At 47.2% G+C, this 24,941-nt stretch overlaps 3 protein-coding genes across 3 annotated transcripts in view; 2 read left to right on the top strand and 1 right to left on the bottom strand.

Moving 5' to 3' along the window:
* The window catches only part of LOC137537252 (uncharacterized), a 1,269,057-nt gene that overhangs the window by 696,456 nt on the left and 547,660 nt on the right, over positions 1-24,941 (bottom strand). The gene's annotated exons all lie outside the window — the stretch shown is intronic.
* On the top strand, positions 9,782-12,200 carry LOC137535881 (gastrula zinc finger protein XlCGF66.1-like). The gene is made up of 6 exons (XM_068257759.1): positions 9,782-9,864; positions 10,004-10,138; positions 10,224-10,347; positions 11,667-11,764; positions 11,876-12,075; positions 12,191-12,200. Exons 1-6 carry the CDS (start codon positions 9,787-9,789, stop codon positions 12,198-12,200), a joined length of 645 nt encoding a protein of 214 aa, XP_068113860.1. The 5' UTR covers positions 9,782-9,786.
* Positions 12,206-24,941, top strand: part of LOC137535879 (uncharacterized) — a 143,518-nt gene continuing 130,782 nt past the window's right edge. The window contains exons 1-2 of the mRNA XM_068257758.1: positions 12,206-13,586; positions 17,168-18,427. Of these exons, the coding sequence (XP_068113859.1) occupies positions 12,257-13,586; positions 17,168-18,427 (2,590 nt within the window). The 5' untranslated portion in view covers positions 12,206-12,256. The remainder of the gene's footprint in view (positions 13,587-17,167; positions 18,428-24,941) is intronic.

Below are 24,941 nucleotides of genomic sequence, written 5' to 3'. Positions count from 1 at the left end.
ATTTAAGTCTTGCTCTCTCAGTTCCACACTGTCTGTTATAGCAATCAGGTCAATGTGTAATGATCAGTAACAGCTTAGATAACTAGAGTGAGTATGAAATGGTGAAGCCCCAGCAACGATACAGGTATCTGATTATGTGGTGATCTGCAGTATCACCAATAATGCAGATAAGCAAAACAGATAACGTAAAGCTTTATTGCACAAGTGTGGTGATTGGTGCAAACAGTATTCTGGAGAGCTCCTTAGATGATAGCCCTTGGTGGCTGAGGCTATCACCAGGAAGCGAATAGTCGTACTAGCAGGGTCGGCAACGGGTCAGACAGTAGCGGTACAGAATCGTAAGGCAAAACGTAGTCAGTAAACAGGCGGGAGGTCGGCAGGCAGAGGCGAGGTCAGAGGTTAAGCAAAGGGTCATACACAGAAATATCAATACAGTATAATAGTTATAATTATAGCTATCAACAACACCTGATCTAAGTGTGACTCCCCGGGGTCCTGCCAGATCAACACACTAGGAACTGACTAAAGGTCTGAGAGCTAGTACTCTGAAGTATTCGCAACAGCAGACAAAGAGCAAATGACAGGCGAAGGCTAAAATAGTGTGGAGCAGCCCACAGCTCCACCCAGAAGCCCAGCCAATAGGGAAGCAGACTGGTGTCAGCTGACCGAGCAGGTCAGCTGACAGGCCTCCTTAAAGTGAACCTCCGGACTAAAAATAGACTCAGCAGCACTGAAAAGGCTTGATGTTTCTTCAACAGTTTCACAGTATCAGAACTTTGTTTCTCTTATACAAGCCTCATTTTTAGCTGCACAGAAGAAAACTGCCCGGGCTTTTTCCCCTGATGCTGTGCAAAGCATGATGGGATTTCTGATTTTGTTGTTCTCGTTCTGCTGTTTTGGTGCAATTTTTTTTTTTTACATTTTGAATTTGACATTTGAAGCCTTGCGTGTGCAGCTGGGAGGGGTAACCAGGACACAGGACAGTTGGAACTGTATCTCCTGCTCCTTGTCATCTCCTTTCAACCAAAAAGATGGCAGCCCCCATGACAAAGATGGCAGCCCCCATGAATCACAAACATTTGCCTGTTCTTTTAAAACAGGGTGGGTAAGAGATTATATTACCTATCTATTCTAATTAACATAACTAATGTAACTTGATGACAGTATGTTTGTTTAGGCTGAAGTTCCCCTTTAAGGTATAAGTGCGGCGGCGGTCCGCGCGCACGCGAGCCCGACGCTCGCTTGTATCATCCCTGACACCGGACCTCCCAGATGCTGATGGGAGGCCCAGGGACGCCACGGCGGAGGACGCCGTGCCAGCTGATGCGAAAGCGGCGGTTGCGCTGCTATCCGCATGATAGTGCGGCATGACACACTGAGCGCTGGACTTTGCTCTGCTTCTGAATCTAGTTAGAGTTCTGCTGAGGTAGATATATATGCAGTGTTTGTGATATACCATATATCTATCCTTAGTTAGTATTGCATATTGTATTATTGTGATTGTTTTTCTGTGTATGACCCGGCAAGCCCTCCACTATTAATTAAAGTCATATACCTCTGTACTACAGTCATCTGATACCTGATATTGACCTCGGCTAGCCTATTGACTTCGTCTCTGTCTCATCCTTAACTGTACCTCAGACATCTGATTGTTTTCCCCATATTCCTGTGCCTCAGACAGGTAAAGGTGTTTTGTATCAAGTTTTGCCTCACTGACTTTTTTTCCTTTGCATGCAATTCTGGAAACTGGCCACTGGCAGCAGAGAATGATCTGTAATTATATTTATGTTAATGTCGTATTTTGTGGCCTTATGTTCACCACATAATTGTGTTCAGACTATTTCCCTGTGGACAGAGGTATAAATCAGCTCACTGCCCACACTACATGACTCTACATAGTAAGGGCAGATAGTACTATGTATGGATACCTCTTGCCAGTCTCCAAAATGGCGACCCCAGCCTCACATAGCATGTATGATGCCATGATGTCACCGCCCACTGGCTGCCATTACCCAGAAATCCCTGAGAGTGTCTGTGCTGTACACAGAGCCATGGCAGATGCAGAGGTGCCCAATCATGAGATTCCATTGTTACAGGTAAGCCTGATTCATTTATCACCCGCCCCCCAGTACCTTCTACTCCTGATAGGCATTATAGCACACCTACAGTGACAGCAACATGGAGGCTGCAATATTTATTTCCTCTTATACAATGCAGATTACCTGGCTGCCCTGCTGATCCCCTGCCTATCCTACATTTATCCATAGCCTCTGAACAAGCATGCAGCAGATCAGGTGCTCTGACTGAAGTGTGACTAGCTTTGCTGGTTGCTTGTTTCAGGTGTGTGATTCAGACACCACTGCAGCCAAAGAGATCAGCAGGACAGCCAGGCAACTGGTAATATTTAACAGGAAATAAATATTGTAGCCTCTGTATACCTCTCACTTCATGTGTACTTTAAAGGGAACCAGAGATGAACGAGTCCCTATAAAATATACATACCTGGGGCTTCCTCCAGCCCCCTCCGGTCTGATTACTCCCACAGCGTTCTCTTCTTTCTCTCCGTTCGCCCACAATTGGCCCTGCAAAGTCCTCCTGTCCGGGGCCAACTGGGCATGTGCGGTCCGGCCGTGCGCACGCTCCCTCTGCATTCATGTCGCCTGCACAGTACGCTCCCTCTGCATTCATGTCGCCTGCACAGTACGCACCCTCTGCATTCATGTTGCCTGCACAGTACGCTCCCTCTGCATTCATGTTGCCTGCACAGTACTCTCCCTCTGCATTCATGTCGCCTGCACAGTACGCACCCTCTGCATTCATATCGCCTGCACAGTACGCACCCTCTGCATTCATATCGCCTGCACAGTACGCACCCTCTGCATTCATGTCGCCTGCACAGTACGCACCCTCTGCATTCATGTCGCCTGCACAGTACGCACCCTCTGCATTCATGTCGCCTGCACAGTACGCACCCTCTGCATTCATGTCGCCTGCACAGTACGCACCCTCTGCATTCATGTCGCCTGCACAGTACGCACCCTCTGCATTCATGTCGCCTGCACAGTACGCACCCTCTGCATTCATGTCGCCTGCACAGTACGCACCCTCTGCATTCATGTCGCCTGCACAGTACGCTCCCTCTGCATTCATGTCGCCTGCACATTACGCTCCCTCTGCATTCATGTTGCCTGCACAGTACGCTCCCTCTGCATTCATGTCACCTGCACAGTACGCTCCCTCTGCATTCATGTTGCCTGCACAGTACGCTCCCTCTGCATTCATGTTGCCTGCACAGTACTCTCCCTCTGCATTCATGTCGCCTGCACAGTACGCACCCTCTGCATTCATATCGCCTGCACAGTACGCACCCTCTGCATTCATATCGCCTGCACAGTACGCACCCTCTGCATTCATGTCGCCTGCACAGTACGCACCCTCTGCATTCATGTCGCCTGCACAGTACGCACCCTCTGCATTCATGTCGCCTGCACAGTACGCACCCTCTGCATTCATGTCGCCTGCACAGTACGCACCCTCTGCATTCATGTCGCCTGCACAGTACGCACCCTCTGCATTCATGTCGCCTGCACAGTACGCACCCTCTGCATTCATGTCGCCTGCACAGTACGCTCCCTCTGCATTCATGTCGCCTGCACATTACGCTCCCTCTGCATTCATGTTGCCTGCACAGTACGCTCCCTCTGCATTCATGTCGCCTGCACAGTACGCTCCCTCTGCATTCATGTCGCCTGCACATTACGCTCCCTCTGCATTCATGTCGCCTGCACAGTACGCTCCCTCTGCATTCATGTCGCCTGCACAGTACGTTCCCTCTGCATTCATGTCTCCTGCACAGTACGCTCCCTCTGCATTCATGTCGCCTGCACAGTACGCTCCCTCTGCATTCATGTCGCCTGCACAGTACGCTCCCTCTGCATTCATGTCGCCTGCACAGTACGCACCCTCTGCATTCATGTCGCCTGCACAGTACGCTCCCTCTGCATTCATGTCGCCTGCACAGTACGCTCCCTCTGCATTCATGTCGCCTGCACAGTACGCTCCCTCTGCATTCATGTCGCCTGCACAGTACGCTCCCTCTGCATTCATGTCGCCTGCACAGTACGCTCCCTCTGCATTCATGTCGCCTGCACAGTACGCTCCCTCTGCATTCATGTCGCCTGCACAGTACGCTCCCTCTGCATTCATGTCGCCTGCACAGTACGCTCCCTCTGCATTCATGTCGCCTGCACAGTACGCTCCCTCTGCATTCATGTCTCCTGCACAGTACGCTCCCTCTGCATTCATGTCGCCTGCACAGTACGCTCCCTCTGCATTCATGTCGCCTGCACAGTACGCACCCTCTGCATTCATGTCGCCTGCACAGTACGCTCCCTCTGCATTCATGTCGCCTGCACAGTACGCTCCCTCTGCATTCATGTCGCCTGCACAGTACGCTCTGTGACGAGAGTGAGACAGGGGAGCGCACCTGGCCGGACTGCACATGCGCAGTTGGCCCTGGATCAGAGGACATTCCAGAGTCAATTGTGGGCGAACAGAGAGGAAGTAAAGGAAGCCGTGGGAGTGATCAGGCCGGAGGTGTTGGAGGAAGCCCCAGGCAAGGGCGTAATAATAAGGGCTGCAAGCCATGCAGCCGCGGGTGAGCCCGGGCCCCTCAGGGGCCCACTCATGGCCGTTTTGGGGGTCAGGAGGGGTTGCAGCATAAGGGGAAAGCATTGGACATCAGTGGGGAGAGGGGACAGGTCCCCCTCCCCCCCCCCCCTACCTCGGACTCTCAGCGCTCCCCCTCCAGCATCTATCACTAGCAGCAGCGGCGGGCACGAACACTCACCTCCATCCACTGCCGGAGGTTCCACTCTTTAAGTGTCTGACGCTACTTCCTTTAAACAGGCACTTGAGATCGGACCTCCGCGGTGAATGGAAGTATGTATTGCTGCCTGCCGCTGCTGCCACTGTGATAGATGCTGGAGGGGGAGCGCTGAGGGCTGTCCCCCGTCCCCGACTATGTCCAGTGCTCTCCCCTCATGCTGCGACCCCTCCTGCCCCCGAAAACAGCCCTCAACAGGCCGATCCAAATATTTCCAAGGGGGGGGGGGGGCGGTTCTAGTTAGGCCCTTGGCCCCAGGTATGTACAGTATATTTTATACGGTCTTGTTCGTCTCTGGTTCCCTTTAAAGTGGACCCAAACTAAAAATACAAGATTTCAGAAATAAAATCTATTTTCTAAATTATAATAATAAATAGCAGCCTTTTTTCAGCTGCATGCTGACAAATATAAAATATTTTACATTTATTGGAGGAACCCCTCCCTTCCTTTCATATTGCCGGGACAGAATCCGGCAGACTGGTGGAGTAGGTGGTGTCCGGCAATGGAGGAATTGCTAATGGCTGCCACCTGTATAACCCTAGTTATGGAAAGAAAAGTTTGAAAAGCATGCACTGAAATGCTCATAGGCTTGAAGGAGTGTTTATTTATCTTTGTATGTGTCAGAGTGCTGCAACTAATTATTTTGAATTAAAAAAAATGTTTGGTTCGGGTCCGCTTTAAGGCCGGTTAGACACTTTATCTGATGCCCCGCCCCATCGCATTGCAGAAGCACATGACCCTGCAGCAGAATACGCAGACAGGTTATATGCATAGAACCCCCCCCCCCTCCCCCTGCATACCCCTCAGTGCCCCTCGCCCAGTGACATACGCCTTGCTGGACAGGAAGGACGTCACCGGGATCCCCGACGCATCCTGTTGTTCCGCCCATGTGCGCCACAACGCCACCGCCAACCTTTGTAAAAAGTCTGCATCGCCCTCTGACTTACATTACTTCCGTTGCTGCGGAACTCCGGTGGTAACGCGCTGTTTCCCCTGCATCGGCTCAGCGGTGGATCGGGCACTTCCTGTGCAACACGTTAAGTGTGCTAGGCCCCATTGCCTTGCATTGCTGTTGCGCTATCCTGCAGTTAAACAGGGTAACACAAGCCACACTTGCAATGCATGTTTAAGAGGGGCCTGAATAATGTGGATCTCAATCAGCCCGTCACTCCAGAGCTCCGCCTACAATCTGCACCCCGACACTTATAGCCTCTTCTGGGTCCACAACTAAGCACTCAGCACTCTTCATTTACTGGACTGTTTTGCAGAACTGAAGCAAATTAATATTAAATTTCACCAAAAGATTTTAGGGGCAACATTATATTGAGGAATAGCACCCAATCTAGCAGTTTAAGGAACACTATCGATTGCAATGTTTTTGTTTTTTTTAATTGAGATGAGAATAGTTTGGGAAGTGCTGCTAAGTACTGGTGTACTGTATACATCTGAATGTTTATCTCTTTACTGTTATCAAATGCCGGCTTTCACACTTTACTGATGGCCAATCCTCTTTCCCACTAGACCAGGCATGGGCAAACTCGGCCCTCCAGCTGTTACGGAACTACAAGTCCCACAATGCATTTGCCTTTGAGTCATGACTGTGGCTGTCAGACTCCTGCAATGCATTGTGGGACTTGTAGTTCCATAACAGTTGGAGGGCCAAGTTTGCCCATGCCTGCCCTAGAGGCTGCAGTAGAAAAGGCTAAACTGCTGCCTTTTGCTGTTAGCGTTCTGTCTGGTGCTTTTTGGAGGCGTTTTTATGCCTTTCAACGCCAATACATAGCTTTTCCATAGGGTTTTTCAAAGTTTTCCATAGCGTTTTACAGCTCTGAAAACGTGTTTTTGTTTGTTTTTTAACTGAATTCTGGGTATTTTTTTGCAGCGGTGAAACGTATTAATAAAGCTGTAGTTTGTATTTTCCATTGACTATCATTGAAACGCGAACACTCGGTCGCCCCTGAAAAAGTGCAGGGGAGCTTCAAAATGCAACGCTCAAAATTGCGGCATTAAGTGTGAAAGGTAAAATGAAAGGCTATGGACTTTCATTTTACCATGGAAAATGCAAACTATGGCCGTGACGGTAAAACACAGAAAAAGGCCTCTAGTGTGAAAAAGCCCTGAGAGGAGGGGGATTCCTTCACACTACATCTGTTAACCCTGTGTGTGAGAAAGCTCTCACTGGCAGCTGCCTGTGTCTCTGACTGAGCTGTCTCCATAGAGAGCAGAGGAAATGCGTCTTGTTTGTCATTGTGTGTGAAACCTGACACCCGAGGCTTTTCCTAGAACTCTGCAGTCTGACATGCAAAGAACCGCACTGGCTGTGTAATGCTGAAGCGCACACCTTTGCAAATGAATCGTGCCAATGTAGCAATATCTGCACACAAAGAATTACAACTCTTGCCTCTGATCTTTAACATAAAAAGTAGAAAAATGTTTACACAGCTACTTCAACATTCTATTTACATTGTCATTTTAGAACATCTGCGTATTGATAGTGTTCCTTTAATTGCACCCATATGTTAAAGTGAACCCGAGGTGAGAATGATATGGAGGCTGCCATATTCATTTCCTTGAAAACCATGCCAGTTGCCTGGCAGCCCTGTTGATCTTCTGGCATAAGTAGTGTGACTTGAACAAGTTTATGGCTAATCCAGTAAAATCTGAGTCAGCAGAGTACCTGATCTGCTGCATGCTTGTACAGGGTCTGTGGCTGAAAGTATTAGAGACATAGGATCAGGAGGACAGCCAGGCAACTGGTATTGTTGAAAAGGAAATAAATATGGCAGCCTCCATATCCATTTCATCTTGGGTTCCCTTTAAGGAGAACAATAGGAACAAGTTGAGAAAATAGCCATGTCTTCCCTGTGTCCCCAGCATTGCCATTATCCTCCAGTATGTAATGTCCCCCCACCCCAGTAATGCCATTTCTCCCCCAGTATAGCCATGTCCTCCCGGTGTCCCCCAGCATTGCCATTATCCTCCAGTATGTAATGTCCCCCACCCCAGTAATGCCATTTTTCCCCCAGTATAGCCACGCCCCCCTGTGTCCCCCAGCATTGCCATTATCCTCCAGTATGTAATGTCCCCCACCCCAGTAATGCCATTTCTTTCCCAGTATAGCCATGTCTCCTCTGTGTCCCCCAGCATTGCCATTATCCTCCAGTATATAATGTCCCCCACACCAGTAATGCCATTTCTCCCCCAGTATAGCCATGTCCCCCTGTGTCCCCCAGCATTGCCATTATCCTCCAGTATGTAATGTCCCCCACCCCAGTAATGCCGTTTCTCCCCCAGTGTAGCCATGTCCCCCCTGTGTCCCCCAGCATTGCCATTATCCTCCAGTATGTAATGTCCCCCACCCCAGTAATGCCATTTCTTTCCCAGTATAGCCATGTCCCCCCTGTGTCCCCCAGCATTGCCATTATCCTCCAGTATGTAATGTCCCCCTCCCCAGTAATGCAATTTCACCCCCAGTAATGCAATTTCACCCCCAGTATAGCCATGTCCTCCCTGTGTCCCCCAGCATTGCCATTATCCTCCAGTATGTAATGTCCCCCACACCAGTAATGCCATTTCTCCCCCAGTATAGCCATGTCCTCCCTGTGTCCCCCAGCATTGCCATTATCCTCCAGTATGTAATGTCCCCCACCCCAGTAATGCCATTTCTCCCCCAGTATAGCCATGTTCCCCCTGTGTCCCCCAGCATTGCCATTATCCTCCAGTATGTAATGTCCCCCACACCAGTAATGCCATTTCTCCCCCAGTATAGCCATGTTCCCCCTGTGTCCCCCAGCATTGCCATTATCCTCCAGTATGTAATGTCCCCCACCCCAGTAATGCCATTTCTCCCTCAGTATAGCCATGTTCCCCTGTGTCCCCCAGCATTGCCATTATCCTCCACTATGTAATGTCCCCCACCCCAGTAATGCCATTTCTCCCCAGTATAGCCAGGTCCCCCTGTGTCCCCAGCATTGTCATTACCCTCCAGTATGTATTGTCCCCGACTCCAGTAATGCCATTTCTCCCCCAGTATAGCCATGTCCTCCCTGTGTCCCCCAGCAGTGCCTTTATCCTCCAGTATGTAATGTCCCCCACCCCAGTAATGCCATTTCTCCCCAGTATAGCCAGGTCCCCCTGTGTCCCCAGCATTGTCATTACCCTCCAGTATGTATTGTCCCCGACTCCAGTAATGCCATTTCTCCCCAGTATAGCCATGTCCTCCTTGTGTCCCCCAGCATTGCCATTATCCTCCAGTATGTAATGTCCCCCACCCCAGTAATGCCATTTCTCCCCCAGTATAGCCATGTCCCCCCGGTGTCCCCCAGCATTGCCATTATCCTCCAGTGTGTAATGTCCCCCACCCCAGTAATGCCATTATCCCCAGTATAGCCATGCCCACACTCCAGTATTTTTCCCATCCCCCACCTCCATGCAGAGTAGTAAAAGGAAGGATTTACATTGGTTTATAGCTAGCTGTCACAGTGTGCTCCAGTCCTCTGCTCCCATTACCCTCTGTCTCTGCCTCTCCTCATATCCTCATCCATCTACCACTACCAGCACTGCTGTAACATCCCAGGAATGGTAACAGTGGGAGGGGGATGTGAGGAGAGGAGGTCAGCTGTAGAGGAGGCAGAGGGAGGACAGGACTGCAGCACGCTGTGATTATAGAGCACAGGTAGCTATAAACCAGCTTATTATGCTTTCCTGCAATGCTCTGCATTCCCCCCCCCCCCACACACACGCACACCCACAAGTGACAGCAATGGGCAGTGCTGGCGAGAGGGGGGGTGCTGTATTGGTAGTTTCACCACTGACAACTGTGCAACCTGAATTATACTACCATTATTATCTATCCAAAGGCAGCAGCATCCTGTACAGATCACATGACCACATCACTGAGGATGGAGGAGGACCAGAGTCACATGACCGAGAGGATATTCAACCTCACCCTGGAGATCATTTGTCTGCTGACTGGAGAGGTGAGGAGGATTCTGGGAGGTCACATGATGCCACTGTCATCTTTATTAAAATAAAACAAAAAGAAAACACAACACTGACTGGAGAGGTGAGGAGGATTCTGGGAGATCATGTTACATTAGTTCCGTAATCTTTTCTTAGAGTTTTCCTCCAGTGAAGTCTGGTGATCATGTGACCATCACGGTGCCCCCACCTCACTCCCTGATATCTGAGGAGCACACCAAACAGAAGATTCTGGAAATCACCAGGAAGATGATAGAGCTGCTTAAAGGAGAGGTGAGCGGTGCTGGGAATTATGGGACATTATCCAGTAACAGTAAAAGGTGTATCAGGGTAGTGACTGTATTATTGTGTGTGTCAGGTTCCTATGAAATTTCAGGATGTTGCCATCTATTTCTCCATGGAGGAGGGGCAGTATATAGAAGGACACCAGGACCTCTACAAGGATGCTAAGATGGAGAATCAGCCACGCCTTACATCACCGGGTAAAAGTAGACTTTTATTTCTTCTAAATGAGAGCACAGTATGGAGGGTCCCCTATATCCCCCATCATCTGATAAGCACATAGAGACAATGTATTCAGTCAGTGTGTGTTACCTACAGATGTATCCAGTAACAGAAACCCATCAGAGAGATGTACAGGTCCTCTTTATTCCCAGGATTGTCCACCTAGATCCCCCATCATCTGATAAACACATAGAGACAATGTATTCAGTCAGTGTGTGTGTTCCCTACAGATGTATCCAGTAACAGAAACCCACCAGAGAGATGTACAGGTCCTCTTTATTCCCGGGATCGTCCACCTAGATCCCCTATCATCTGATAATCACATAGAGACAATGTATTCAGTCAGTGTGTGTGTTTCCTACAGATGTATCCAGTAACAGAAACCCACCAGAGAGATGTACAGGTCCTCTTTATTCCCAGGATTGTCCACCTAGATCCCCCATCATCTGATAAACACATAGAGACAATGTATTCAGTCAGTGTGTGTTTCCTACAGATGTATCCAGTAACAGAAACCCACCAGAGAGATGTACAGGTCCTTCTTATTCCCAGGATTGTCCACCTAGATCCCCCATCATCTGATAAACACACAGAGACAATGTATTCAGTCAGTGTGTGTGTTTCCTACAGATGTATCCAGTAACAGAACCCACCAGAGAGATGTACAGGTCCTCTTTATTCCCAGGATTGTGCACCTAGATCCCCCATCATCTGATAATCACATAGAGACAATGTATTCAGTCAGTGTGTGTTACCTACAGATGTATCCAGTAACAGAAACTCTCCAGAGAGATGTACAGGTCCTCTTTATTCCCAGGATTGTCCACCTAGATCCCCCATCATCTGATAAACACATAGAGACAATGTATTCAGTCAGTGTGTGTGTTTCCTACAGATGTATCCAGTAACAGAAACCCACCAGAGAGATGTACAGGTCATCTTTATTCCCAGGATTGCCCACCTAGCTCTCCCATCATCTGATAATCACATAGAGACAATGTATTCAGTCAGTGTGTGTGTTTCCTACAGATGGATCCAGTAACAGAAACCCACCAGAGAGGTGTACATGTCCTCTTTATTCCCGGGATTGTCCACCTAGATCCCCCATCATCTGATAAACACATAGAGACAATGTATTCAGTCAGTGTGTGTGTTTCCTACAGATGTCTCCAGTAACAGAAACCCACCAGAGAGATGTACAGGTCCTCTTTATTCCCAGGATTGTCCACCTAGATCCCCCATCATCTGATAAACACATAGAGACAATGTATTCAGTCAGTGTGTGTGTTTCCTACAGATGGATCCAGTAACAGAAACCCACCAGAGAGATGTACAGGTCCTTCTTATTCCCAGGATTGTTCACAAGAAGTTCCCACTACCCCCCACCATTATCAGGTAGGTTGGATGAGGGTCATCAGTGACTCTGTACTGTATGACATTGTTTCCTTCTGTGATTGCCGTTATCTGTGTTCACATTTTACATTTCCTCTCATTCTGAGCACTTAGTGTGGAGAACTGATACATGGAAGTGCTGCTGTGCTTAAAGAGGAAGAAGAAGAGACGTATGTGAGGAGTGATCAGCAGTCTATGGAGGAGGGGGACATGATGAGGACAAGTAAAGAGGAAGAAGAAGACACATATGTGAGGAGTGATCAGCAGTTTATGGAGGAGGGTGACATGATGAGGACATGTAAAGAGGAAGAAGAAGAGACGTATGTGAGGAGTGATCAGCAGTCTATGGAGGAGGGTGACATGATGGGGACAAGTAAAGAGGAAGAAGAAGAGATGTATGTGAGGAGTGATCAGCAGTCTATGGAGGAGGGGGACATGATGAGGACAAGTAAAGAGGAAGAAGAAGAGACGTATGTGAGGAGTGATCAGCAGTCTATGGAGGAGGGGGACATTATGAGGACAAGTAAAGAGGAAGAAGAGATGTATGTGAGGAGTGATCCGCAGTCTATGGAGGAGGGCGATATGATGAGGACAAGTAAAGAGGAAGAAGAAGAGACGTATGTGAGAAGTGATCAGCAGTCTATGGAGGAGGGAGACATGATGAGGACAAGTAAAGAGGAAGAAGAAGAGACGTATGTGAGGAGTGATCAGCAGTCTGTGGAGGAGGGGGACGTGATGAGGACAAGTAAAGAGGAAGAAGAAGAGACGTATGTGAGGAGTGATCAGCAGTCTGTGGAGGAGGGGGACGTGATGAGGACAAGTAAAGAGGAAGAAGAAGAGACATATGTGAGGAGTGATCAGCAGTCTATGGAGGAGGGTGACATGATGGGGACATGTAAAGAGGAAGAAGATACGTATGTGAGAAGTGATCAGCAGTCTATGGAGGAGGGTGACATGATGGGGACATGTAAAGAGGAAGAAGAAGATATGTATGTGAGAAGTGATCAGCAGTCTATGGAGGAGGGTGACATGATGGGGACAAGTAAAGAGGAAGAAGAGGAGACATATGTGAGGAGTGATCAGCAGTCTATGGAGGAGGGTGACATGATGGGGACAAGTAAAGAGAAAGAAGAAGAGACGTATGTGAGAAGTGATCAGCAGTCTATGGAGAAGGGTGACATGATGGGGACAAGTAAAGAGGAAGAAGAGGAGACATATGTGAGGAGTGATCAGCAGTCTATGGAGGAGGGTGACATGATGGGGACAAGTAAAGAGAAAGAAGAAGAGACGTATGTGAGAAGTGATCAGCAGTCTATGGAGGAGGGTGACATGATGAGGACAATTAAAGAGGAAGAAGAAGAGACATATGTGAGGAGTGATCAGCAGTGTATGGAGGAGGGTGACATGATGAGGACAAGTAAAGAGGAAGAAGAAGAGACATATGTGAGGAGTGATCAGCAGTGTATGGAGGAGGGTGACATGATGAGGACAAGTAAAGAGGAAGAAGAAGAGACGTATGTGAGGAGTGATCAGCAGTCTATGGAGGAGGGTGACATGATGAGGACAAGTAAAGAGGAAGAAGAAGAGGCGTATGTGAGGAATGATCAGCGGTCTATGGAGGAGGGTGACATGATGAGGACAAGTAAAGAGGAAGAAGAAGAGACGTATGTGAGGAGTGATCAGCAGTCTATGGAGGAGGGTGACATGATGAGGACAAGTAAAGAGGAAGAAGAAGAGATGTATGTGAGGAGTGATCAGCAGCCTATGGAGGAGGGTGACATGATGAGGACAGCTATAGAGGACCCTCTTACAGAGAGCAAAACAGGTGAGTAATCAATATTAATATTTTTTTTAGTTATTATGACCCTGTCACTGCTCACAGACTGGCCATATTAGGGGTTATACTAAATACTCATGTTAGGTTTTTGTCATCTAAAACAATTATTCTTGAATTTTTGTCTTATACTGTACAGTCACATAAGACACTTTGGGGCTCATTCATAAAGCATTAGCACATTCAGTAATGCAGAAAACAGCGGACTTTACCGAGCACTTAGGAAAATGTTGATTCATAAAGGCTGTTACTGCATGAAAAGCTGAAAGTACCGAGCAATGAGCTAAATTACTGACTTGTGTGGTAAATGCCTCAGTAAATGCCAATTCATAAAGGATAGATCATGCGGTAAAAGCCTGAAATGTTACCGTCACCTCTGGTGTGGCGATTGGTGAAATGACAGCGGAGACTGCGATACTGTGGGAAGCCAGCGTGACTCAGACAAGCAGAGAGGGATAAGCTATGACTGACAGGAGCAGAAGCCAATAGAAACAGCCCCTGTCTCCTGTGAGTCGAGATGATGCATTTTGATAGGACATGAAGCCTCCTCTGGCAGATCCTGCTTTTCTACCCCCAGGCAGTGAGCAGAGAGAACGGAACAAAATAAGTTTCTCCTGTCTCCCTTCAGCAGTTTAACCTCTTCAGTTTCTGTTTGAAGCTGCAAAGTAGCTGGTGGGGAAATCATCTAAGCAGGGCGTGTGTAAAGTCTCCTGGGAGTTCATCTAAGCTGTGGCAAATAAATAAAATGTTAAGAAAGACTAATAGACAGATTCAGAGTTGGGGCAGAGGCAGTATAACAAACAGTGTAGCAAAACATGTATATCTAAAGGGATGTCAGGATGCCTCTTACTATTGTAACGCTGTCTCTGCACAGACTTTTGTCTACTGAAGCCGGTAAATTACTGAACTTCTACCGCACCTGTGAACATTTTTATGAATTAGCACACAAGTCAAAAATACAGAATTCTGTGATTTACAGAGCATTTTACATTTACTGCACTGTGCTCTATGAAGGCCTTAGTGTTATTTGTTCTGTAATAAGCTGATAATGGTCACTGTACATTACTGTACACAGATTAGTCACAGTAGGGGTGACTTAGTGTTACCAGCCTGTAATAAGCTGATAATGGTCTCTGTACATTACTGTACACAGATTGGTCACAGTAGGGGTGACTTAGTGTTACCAGCCTGTAATAAGCTGATAATGGTCTCTGTACATTACTGTACACAGATTGGTCACAGTAGGGGTGACTTAGTGTTACTGGCCTATAATAAGCTGATAATGGTCACTGTACATTACTGTACACAGATTGGTCACAGTAGGGGTGACTTAAGGTCCGTACACACGCCGGACTTTAGGCAACGACGGGTCCGTCGTTGCCTCCCGCTGGGTGGGCGTGCCAGCGACAGTCCGGCGTGTGTACGCTCTGTCGTCAGACTGATACGGCTGTTTCTGAGCGATCCGCCCGGCGGATCGCTCAGAAACAGCCGTATCAGTCTGACGACAGAGCGTACACACGCCGGACTGTCGCTGGCACGCCCACCCAGCGGGAGGCAACGACGGACCCGTCGTTGCCTAAAGTCCGGCGTGTGTACGGACCTTTAGTGTTACTGGCCTGTAATAAGCTGATAATGGTCACTGTACATTACTGTACACAGATTGGTCACAGTAGGAGTGGCTTAGTGTTACCAGCCTGTAATAAGCTGATAATGGTCTCTGTACATTACTGTACACAGATTGGTCACAGTAGGAGGTGACTTAGTGTTACCAGCCTGTAATAAGCTGATAATGGTCTCTGTACATTACTGTACACAGATTGGTCACTGTAGGGGTGACTTAGTGTTACTGGCCTGTAATAAGCTGATAATGGTCACTGTACACTACTGTACACAGATTGGTCACAGTAGGGGTGGCTTAGTGTTACCGACCTGTAATAAGCTGATAATGGTCACTGTACATTACTGTACAAAGATTGGTCACAGTAGGAGGTGAGTAGTGTTGCTGGCCTGTAATAAGCTGATAATGGTCACTGTACATTACTGTACACAGATTGGTCACAGTAGGAGGTGAGTAGTGTTGCTGGCCTGTAATAAGCTGATAATGGTCACTGTACTTTAATGTACACAGATTGGTCACAGTAACGGTGACTTAGTGTTACTGGCCTGTAATAAGCTGATAATGATCACTGTACATTACTGTACACAGATTGGTCACAGTTGGGGGTGACAAAGTGCTACTGGCCAAACAAGAGAGAGATAAAGGGACATTACACGGGACATATGAGTGACATGAGGAAACAATGGTAATAAGAATGTGTAACTGACGCCACATTGTATTGCAAGGAAAGAACAAGCTGTCCATTTAAGAACCGCACCACAACTAAATAATTCAAATTAAAAATAGCCTTTATTGGTATAATGTTATTACAGGATTAAAAACATATTAAAAATAAGAACACCTGGATGGCAAAGGCTCAATGAATCTATTAATAGTATTAAAGGGGAACTTCAGTCTAAACAAACATACTGTCTTTAAGTTACATTAGTTATGTTCATTAAAATAGGTAATATGATCTCTTACCCACCCTGTTTTAAAAGAACAGGCAAAGATTTGTGATTTCATGGGGGCAGCCATCTTTTTGGTTGAAAGGAGGTGACAGGGAGCATGAGACACAGTTCCAACTGTCCTGTGTCCTGATCACCCCTCCCAGCTGCGTGCGCTAGGCTTCAAATCTCAAATTCACAAGTAAAACAAACAAATTTGCACCAAAACAGCAAAACAAGAACAACAACATCAGAAATCCCATCATGCTTTGCACAGCATCAGGGGGAAAATGCCTAGGCAGTTTTCTTCTGTGCAGCTAAAAATGAGGCTTGGGTAAGAAAAACAATGTTCTGATGCTGTAAAACTGTTAAATAAACACCAAGCCTTTTCAGTACTGCTGAGTAGATTTTTAGTCTGGAGGTTCACTATAAGCTCCATATAGAATATATCTCGTACAGTATGACAGGTAATACATCCAAAGGGACAAACACAACTCCTGTCCTGGGGCGCAAGGTAAAGATGAATGAGGGGCAGTGCTAGAGGTAGGAGAGTTTCTGCAGGACAAGGGACCGTGCACACTAAGGAGGTGGAAAAGAAAGTGCCAATAGAGGAGTAGCGGACCAGACACTGCCGGAAGAGGAGAATCGCCCAAAGCGGAGAGGAAAAGAATGGCAGCGCAGTGATATAATCAGGGAGGTAGAACCGCCAAACAATTGTGTAAGTGCGCGCTTACCGGTAAGGAGATGAGAGAGGAGCGTGAGCCACCAGTGTGATCACCAAGGTGCTGACTGCTTTCCATGTATGGCCAATGCTGTAGCTGCAGGGAGGGTCAGTGACATGCAAATAACTGTGACTTGTATGCTAATTATATGCAACGTTATGCAGCTGCTGCATTTGGTTCATTTCTAATCTGCATAAACTTTGCAGCAACTTGGAATTATCAGCAGCTCACTGACCATCCCTAATGATAATTGCTCCTCCCCTCAGAATTCTCTAACAGGAAGTGATGATGTTTCTCTATTTGCAGGGCGGAGTCCCGGCATCAGGAACCTCTCAGAGACTCGTCTCTCTGTATCCACAGACTGTACAACGGAAGATGATGTCACTGGACAAGAGTCTTCTGCAGATATCCTGGTTACCCCAAATATTCCCCCCGACTCCCTTCACTTGTCTAACTCCGAGGGGCCCCATACCCAGCACAGCTCTCCCCCTGCTGGAGGGTCTTATTTCTGTTCCACATGTGGGAAATGTTTTGTGCACAAATCAAAACTTCTCATACATGAGAGATCTCACACTGGTGAGAAGCCCTATTCATGTGCTGAGTGTGGGAAATGTTTTACTAAGAAATCAAGTCTTGTCACACATGAGAGATCACACACTGGTGAAAAGCCATATTCATGTTCTGAGTGTGGGAAATGTTTTGGGCAAAAACCACATCTTGTCCAACATGAAAGATCTCACACTGGTGAGAAGCCATATTCATGTTCTGAGTGTGGGAAATGTTTTGGGTATAAATCACATCTTGTCCAGCATGAGAGATCTCACACTGGTGAGAAGCCCTATTCATGTGCAGAGTGTGGGAAATGTTTTGTACGTAAAACACAGCTTGTCACACATGAGAGATCTCACACTGGTGAAAAGCCATATTCATGTGCTGAGTGTGGGAAATGTTTTGGGCAAAAACCACATCTTGTCATACATGAGAGATCTCACACTGGTGAGAAGCCCTATTCATGTGCAGAGTGTGGGAAATGTTTTGTACGTAAAACACAGCTTGTCACACATGAGAGATCTCACACTGGTGAAAAGCCATATTCATGTGCTGAGTGTGGGAAATGTTTTGGGCAAAAACCACATCTTGTCATACATGAGAGATCTCATACTGGTGAGAAGCCATATTCATGTGCTGAGTGTGGGAAATGTTATGAGCATAAATCACTGCTTGTGAGACATGAGAGATCTCACACTGGTGAGAAGCCCTATTCATGTGTTGAGTGTGGGAAATGTTTTGGTTATAAATCAAACCTTGTCCCACATGAGAGATCTCACACTGGTGAGAAGCCCTATTCATGTGCTGAGTGTGGGAAATGTTTTGGGCATAAATCACAGCTTGTCACACATGAGAGATCTCACACTGGTGAGAAGCCCTTTTCATGTGCTGAGTGTGGGAAATGTTTTGTAAGTAAATCACATCTTGTCCAGCATGAGAGATCTCATGCTGGCGAGAAGCCTTATTCATGTGCGGAGTGTGGGAAATGTTTTGTATGTAAATCACATCTTGCCAGACATGAGAGATCTCACACAATGGCCTCAATTCACTAAGATCATGCTGGAGATAATAAGGCAAGAGAAAACTTACCTCCACCAGTGAGAGAGTTATCTTAACTCTTCATTCCTTAAGTTACCTCCTCTGTAGTTAATTTACCTCCTCTGTAGTTAAGTTACCTCCTCTGTAGTTAATTTACCTCCTCTGTAGTTAATTTACCTCCTCTGTAGTTATTTTCACACGCAGTTAATTAACAGCCTGTCTTTAACTCTGGAGTTATTTTAAGGATTGAAGAGTTAACTTAAAGACAGAAGAGTTAACTTTAGGTTTGCCTGAGGTAAAATGTTTCCTGAATACTACATGCCTTATCACCATAGTAACAACTCTAGAAGAGTTATTAAAGACAGGAGATAAGCTTAGTGAATTGAGGCCATTAATGTGTTTATAAGTGCTCTTTTCTAATCTTTCATTTATGCTAGATGCACATGGCAGCGTATTGCATAGAATCCTGAGGACTCTCTCATGCTGCTCTGTGCATTGCTGTGTAAAGCCCCTGAGCTGAGGTGACATGATGAGATAAACACTGGTACATGTAGTACATAAAATGTAGGTGAATTTTCACGTTTCACAGATAGACCCAGGAAGCATCTCTATGCGGGATTCTGGCACCAGCTAGTGCAGCGTGTGATAATATGCAGCTCACTGTCAGTCGTCACTGTGACTGTCTCCTCCTCCTTTATAGAATTTTATAGGTAACCTTATGGATTTGTTTTGTTACACCCTCACAGAGGAAGACTGTCAGCTATATTACCTGATAATACTATAAATGTGATAGCAGCAAAACATGAGGTATTATAAGTCAGATGTATTCCCAGGACATATTATACTCCAGCACAAATAATGCTGATACACCCCAATGCCTCAGTGCTGCACCCTAGATGTAAATTAGGAGATGATTGGATACAGGTGATTGGGCTGGAGGTGAGATGCAGGAATTCTGGGGTGGAGAGAGGGACAGGTTATTGTTATATGTGTTACAGTCACTGCTATAGACACCCCAATGCCTCAGTGCTGCACCCTAGATGTAAATTAGGAGATGATTGGATACAGGTGTTTGGGCTGGAGGTGAGATACAGGAATTCTGGGGTGGAGAGGGGGACAGGTTATTGTTATGTGTTACAGTCACTGCTATAGACACCCCAATGCCTCAGTGCTGCACCCCAAATGTAAATTAGGAGATGATTGGATATAGGTGTTTGGACTGGAGGTGTGATACAGGAATTCTGGGGTGGAGAGGGGGACAGGTTATTGTTATATGTGTTACAGTCACATGCTATAGACACCCCAATGCCTCAGTGCTGCACCCCAAATGTAAATTAGGAGATGATTGGATACAGGTGTTTGGGCTGGAGGTGAGATACAGGAATTCTGGGGTGGAGAGGGGGACAGGTTATTGTTATATGTGTTACAATCACTGCTATAGACACCTCAATGCCTCAGTGCTGCACCCCAAATGTAAATTAGGAGATGATTGGATACAGGTGTTTGGGCTGGAGGGGAGATACAGGAATTCTGCGTTGGAGAGAGGGACAGGTTATTGTTATATATGTTACAATCACTGCTATAGACACCCCAATGCCTCAGTGCTGCACCCCAAATGTAAATTAGGAGATGATTGGATACAGGTGTTTGGGCTGGAGGGGAGATACAGGAATTCTGGGGTGGAGAGGGGGACAGGTTATTGTTATATGTGTTACAGTCACTGCTATAGACAAATGTGGGAAGCTATTGCTGGAAATGATTCTGTGTTATGTAACAAAATAAATCCTATTGGAATGGAAATCTGATGCATCTCCAAGTGTCTCTCCTGTGATTACAACATACATAAATCAATGTCTGCACTTTTGCTGATATCTGCTGGTGACAGAGCTTTCCTTGAGGCTGATAGCGAGGAGGTGGAGCTAATAATATACAAAATACACCCCGGCATTGATGGCCTAGACGCTGCATTGTACAGACAGCATAAGAGGATTCTGGTCCCACACTTATTGCTGATGTAGAACTATGTGCTGGAATAGGAGGCACTGCCCCATCCATGCAACAGACCGAGTGCCCAAACTGCAACCCAAAGCCCACTTATTTATCACACAGTGACAACACAGCAATTTAAACACTGAGGTCTGAGATTAGAGGAAACCACTCCTACATTAGACAATGGCCTCAATTCACTAAGCTTTATCAAACACTTCACCGAACGTTTGATAATTTACCTCATGGGTAAAATCTAATTTTAAATTCACTAAGCTGTTCTATATTTATCTAATGTTTTATCGATAAAACATTCAATAAATCTGTAACAGCTTAGTGAATTTAAAATTAGATTTTACCCATGAGGTAAATTATCAAACGTTTGGTAAAGTGTTTGATAAAGCTTAGTGAATTGAGGCCAATATCTTGGATGATGTGAGAGAGAGCATGATAGTGCATGTGCGACTGTGTGAGAGAGAGCGTGCTAGTGCATGTGCGACTGTGTGAGAGAGAGCGTGCTAGTGTATGTGCGACTGTGTGAGAGAGAGCGTGCATCTGCATGTATGAGAGAGAGAACGTGCTAGTGCATGTGCGAGTGTGGGAGAGAGAGTGGGCTAGTGCATGAGCGAGTGTGTGAGAGAGAGAGAGCGTGCTGGTGCATGTGCAAGTGTGTGAGAGAGAGAGAGCGTGCTACTGCATGTGCAAGTGTGGGAGAGAGAGTGGGCTAGTGCATGAGCGAGTGTGTGAGAGAGAGAGAGCGTGCTGGTGCATGTGCAAGTGTGTGAGAGAGAGAGAGCGTGCTACTGCATGTGCAAGTGTGTAAGAGAGAGTGCGTGCTAGTGCATGTGCGAGTGTGTGAGAGAGAGAGAGCGTGCATGTGAGAGAAAGGGTGCTACTGAATGTGCGAGTGTGTAAGAGAGAGTGCGTGCTAGTGCATGTGCGAGTGTGTGAGAGAGAGAGAGAGAGAGAGAGCGTGCTAGTGCATGTGCGACTGTGTGTGTGAGAGAGAGAGAGAGCGTGCATGTGAGAGAAAGGGTGCTACTGAATGTGCGAGTGTGTAAGAGAGAGTGCGTGCTAGTGCATGTGCGAGTGTGTGTGAGAGAGAGAGAGAGAGCGTGCTAATGCATGTGCAAGTGTTAGAGAGCGTGCATGTGAGAGAAAGCGTGCTACTGAATGTGCGAGTGTGTAAGAGAGAGTGCGTGCTAGTGCATGTGCGGGTGTGTGTGAGAGAGAGAGAGAGAGCGTACTAGTGCATGTGCAAGTGTTAGAGAGCGTGCATGTGAGAGAAAGGGTGCTACTGAATGTGCGAGTGTGTAAGAGAGAGTGCGTGCTAGTGCATGTGCGAGTGTGTGAGAGAGAGAGAGAGCGTACTAGTGCATGTGCAAGTGTTAGAGAGCGTGCATGTGAGAGAAAGGGTGCTACTGAATGTGCGAGTGTGTAAGAGAGAGTGCGTGCTAGTGCATGTGCGAGTGTGTGAGAGAGAGAGAGCGTGCTAGTGCATGTGCAAGTGTTAGAGAGCGTGCATGTGAGAGAAAGCGTGCTACTGAATGTGCGAGTGTGTAAGAGAGAGTGCGTGCTAGTGCATGTGCGAGTGTGTGAGAGAGAGAGAGAGCGTACTAGTGCGTGTGTGAGAGAGAGAGTGCTAGTGCATGTGCAAGTGTTAGAGAGCGTGCATGTGAGAGAAAGGGTGCTACTGAATGTGCGAGTGTGTAAGAGAGAGTGCGTGCTAGTGCATGTGCGAGTGTGTGAGAGAGAGAGAGAGAGAGAGAGAGAGAGCGTGCTAGTGCATGTGCGACTGTGTGTGTGAGAGAGAGAGAGAGCGTGCATGTGAGAGAAAGGGTGCTACTGAATGTGCGAGTGTGTAAGAGAGAGTGCGTGCTAGTGCATGTGCGAGTGTGTGAGAGAGAGAGAGAGAGAGCGTGCTAATGCATGTGCAAGTGTTAGAGAGCGTGCATGTGAGAGAAAGCGTGCTACTGAATGTGCGAGTGTGTAAGAGAGAGTGCGTGCTAGTGCATGTGCGGGTGTGTGTGAGAGAGAGAGAGAGCGTACTAGTGCATGTGCAAGTGTTAGAGAGCGTGCATGTGAGAGAAAGGGTGCTACTGAATGTGCGAGTGTGTAAGAGAGAGTGCGTGCTAGTGCATGTGCGAGTGTGTGAGAGAGAGAGAGAGAGCGTACTAGTGCATGTGCAAGTGTTAGAGAGCGTGCATGTGAGAGAAAGGGTGCTACTGAATGTGCGAGTGTGTAAGAGAGAGTGCGTGCTAGTGCATGTGCGAGTGTGTGAGAGAGAGAGAGCGTGCTAGTGCATGTGCAAGTGTTAGAGAGCGTGCATGTGAGAGAAAGCGTGCTACTGAATGTGCGAGTGTGTAAGAGAGAGTGCGTGCTAGTGCATGTGCGAGTGTGTGAGAGAGAGAGAGAGCGTACTAGTGCATGTGCGAGAGAGAGAGCGTACTTGTAATGATCAGTGGAACTCTGCTGACCAGAGTGAGCTCAAACAGACTAGTTAGTAATACAACAGTAATGAGTACAGCAAAATGTCAGTATTTTAATAAAGCTGTGATCACACGTGTTTAGGTGCACAGTAGCTCAGGAGTACTCCTAAGTGATAGCCCCTTGGCTGTGGGGAGTAAGTAAAAATGGGGAAATAGTGCACAAAGCGAGATAGGACTAAAAACTAGACAAGTATATAATCGGTACAAAAAATCTTCACTTTATTCTATCAAAATTTAATAAAAAAGTGTAACTGGATGTCAGACAAAAATGTAATACCCACCCACCCACTAATAAAACCCAAAAGTCCAAGGAGCGAGGACCATTAAGCATATGGATACTGTGAACACAATGGAACTGGATGCAGTCAGCTGTAAAGGATCATCAAAGCAAGTCAGTCCATCCTGTCACGGACAGGGCGCTATTGCACAGTTCAATATGTTGCCAATATACCTATCTCCAGGTTCATATCTCCAGGTTCAATACCTTTAGAGTATAATGAAAGTCCCACTCGCAGACTCACAAGATAGGCAGGTTATACAGTCATGTGCACAGCAAAGCTAATGGAGGAGAGGGCTAGCAAGCAATATTGCAAACAATAGGGCAAAAGCTGAGGCTGCAAGCTGCAAATGTCATTTCAGATGGCACAAACAGTCCTTATGGATAAGCAATGTTCGCCTCAATGATTGTAAAGCATACAGCCCATAAAGTTTGCACTCACAGTTCCTTCTGCCTGTATCCTCCTCAGTACCGCTCCATGTCCGTGACTCGTGTGGCTGAATAGCATGTAATCACGCTGGCTGCGGGAATGCTAAGCCGCCAGTAAAACGTAGGTCTTGCAGACGTAAAGATCTCTCCGCACAAATACTTCCGCGTAACAGCTTCCAAAAAAGTTCACGTACGTTGAATGAATTGGGTATCAGGTCCTCAAGCTCCACCCACCGACCGGTTTCGCGCTTGCGTGCTTCCTCAGGGTGTGGCCAAAACATGACTGACAGGTATGTTTTATACTTTGGTTAATCTGATTCCGCCTTCAGGGCGGGATGATTCAAATGAGGGTATGCAATAAGTGTGGGGACTATCACTAACAAGAGAGGTCATACAAGCAGGGTTGGTAACTGATCGGTCAGGTCGCAGTACAAAATCGGTAAACAGAATCGTAGTCAGAGTATAGCCAGGGTCGGCAACAATCAGATATGCGGAGGTACAGAATCAGAGGGCAAGGACAGAGTCGAGGTCGGGCCGGGGTCGGCAACAAGACAGATAGGCAGAGTACAGAATCGTGAGGCAAAGGATAGTCAGAAGTTCAGGCAAGTTTCATACACATAAAGGCAACAATATCAGTTAAAATTATAGCTATCAATAATTCCTAGCTATGTGTGAATCCCCGGGGTCCTGCCGGATCAAAGCACACTGGGAACTAACTAAGGTCTGAGAGTTTAACCGCAAAGTTTCAGCAACAGCAGACAACGATGTACTGAAAGCCTGGATCTTAAATGCAAATGGTAATGCCCGCGGCTCCGCCCATACTCCTCAACCAATCAGATGGCAAAGAGTCAGACCAGAGTTGTCAGCTGACCGGCCGGTCAGCTGACCTTCCTCCTCAGTGCATAAAGGTCCTGTCTCTGGGTGCGCGCGTGCGCCCTTCTGCTCTGATGCACCCTGGAGAGACCTGACTTGGTGGGAAGCGATGCCGAGGAGGCGGCGGCGGAATCCGCCGTGACGTCAGACGCGAGAGCGGCGGTCGCGCCGCTCTCTGCTGCAGAGTTAATTTTGCTAATACTGACATTACCCCCCCCCCCCCCCCCCCCCCGAGGCGTGGCCTCCGGACACGCCCCTGAAGCACAGTCAGGATGCAACAAATGAAACTGTTGTTTTAATTCTTTAGCATGGAGATGACGAGCCGGGACCCATGACCTCTCCTCAGGACCATATCCCTTCCAGTGGCCTGGAAGTACTGCAGCGAGTTCTGCACCCTACGAGAATCCAAAATCTCCTCTACCTCATATTCAGGCTCTCC

This window comes from Hyperolius riggenbachi, chromosome 10 (assembly GCF_040937935.1).
Source record: "Hyperolius riggenbachi isolate aHypRig1 chromosome 10, aHypRig1.pri, whole genome shotgun sequence".
NCBI classification, from domain to species: domain Eukaryota; kingdom Metazoa; phylum Chordata; class Amphibia; order Anura; family Hyperoliidae; genus Hyperolius; species Hyperolius riggenbachi.
This window is presented reverse-complemented; position numbering and strand designations above follow the sequence as displayed.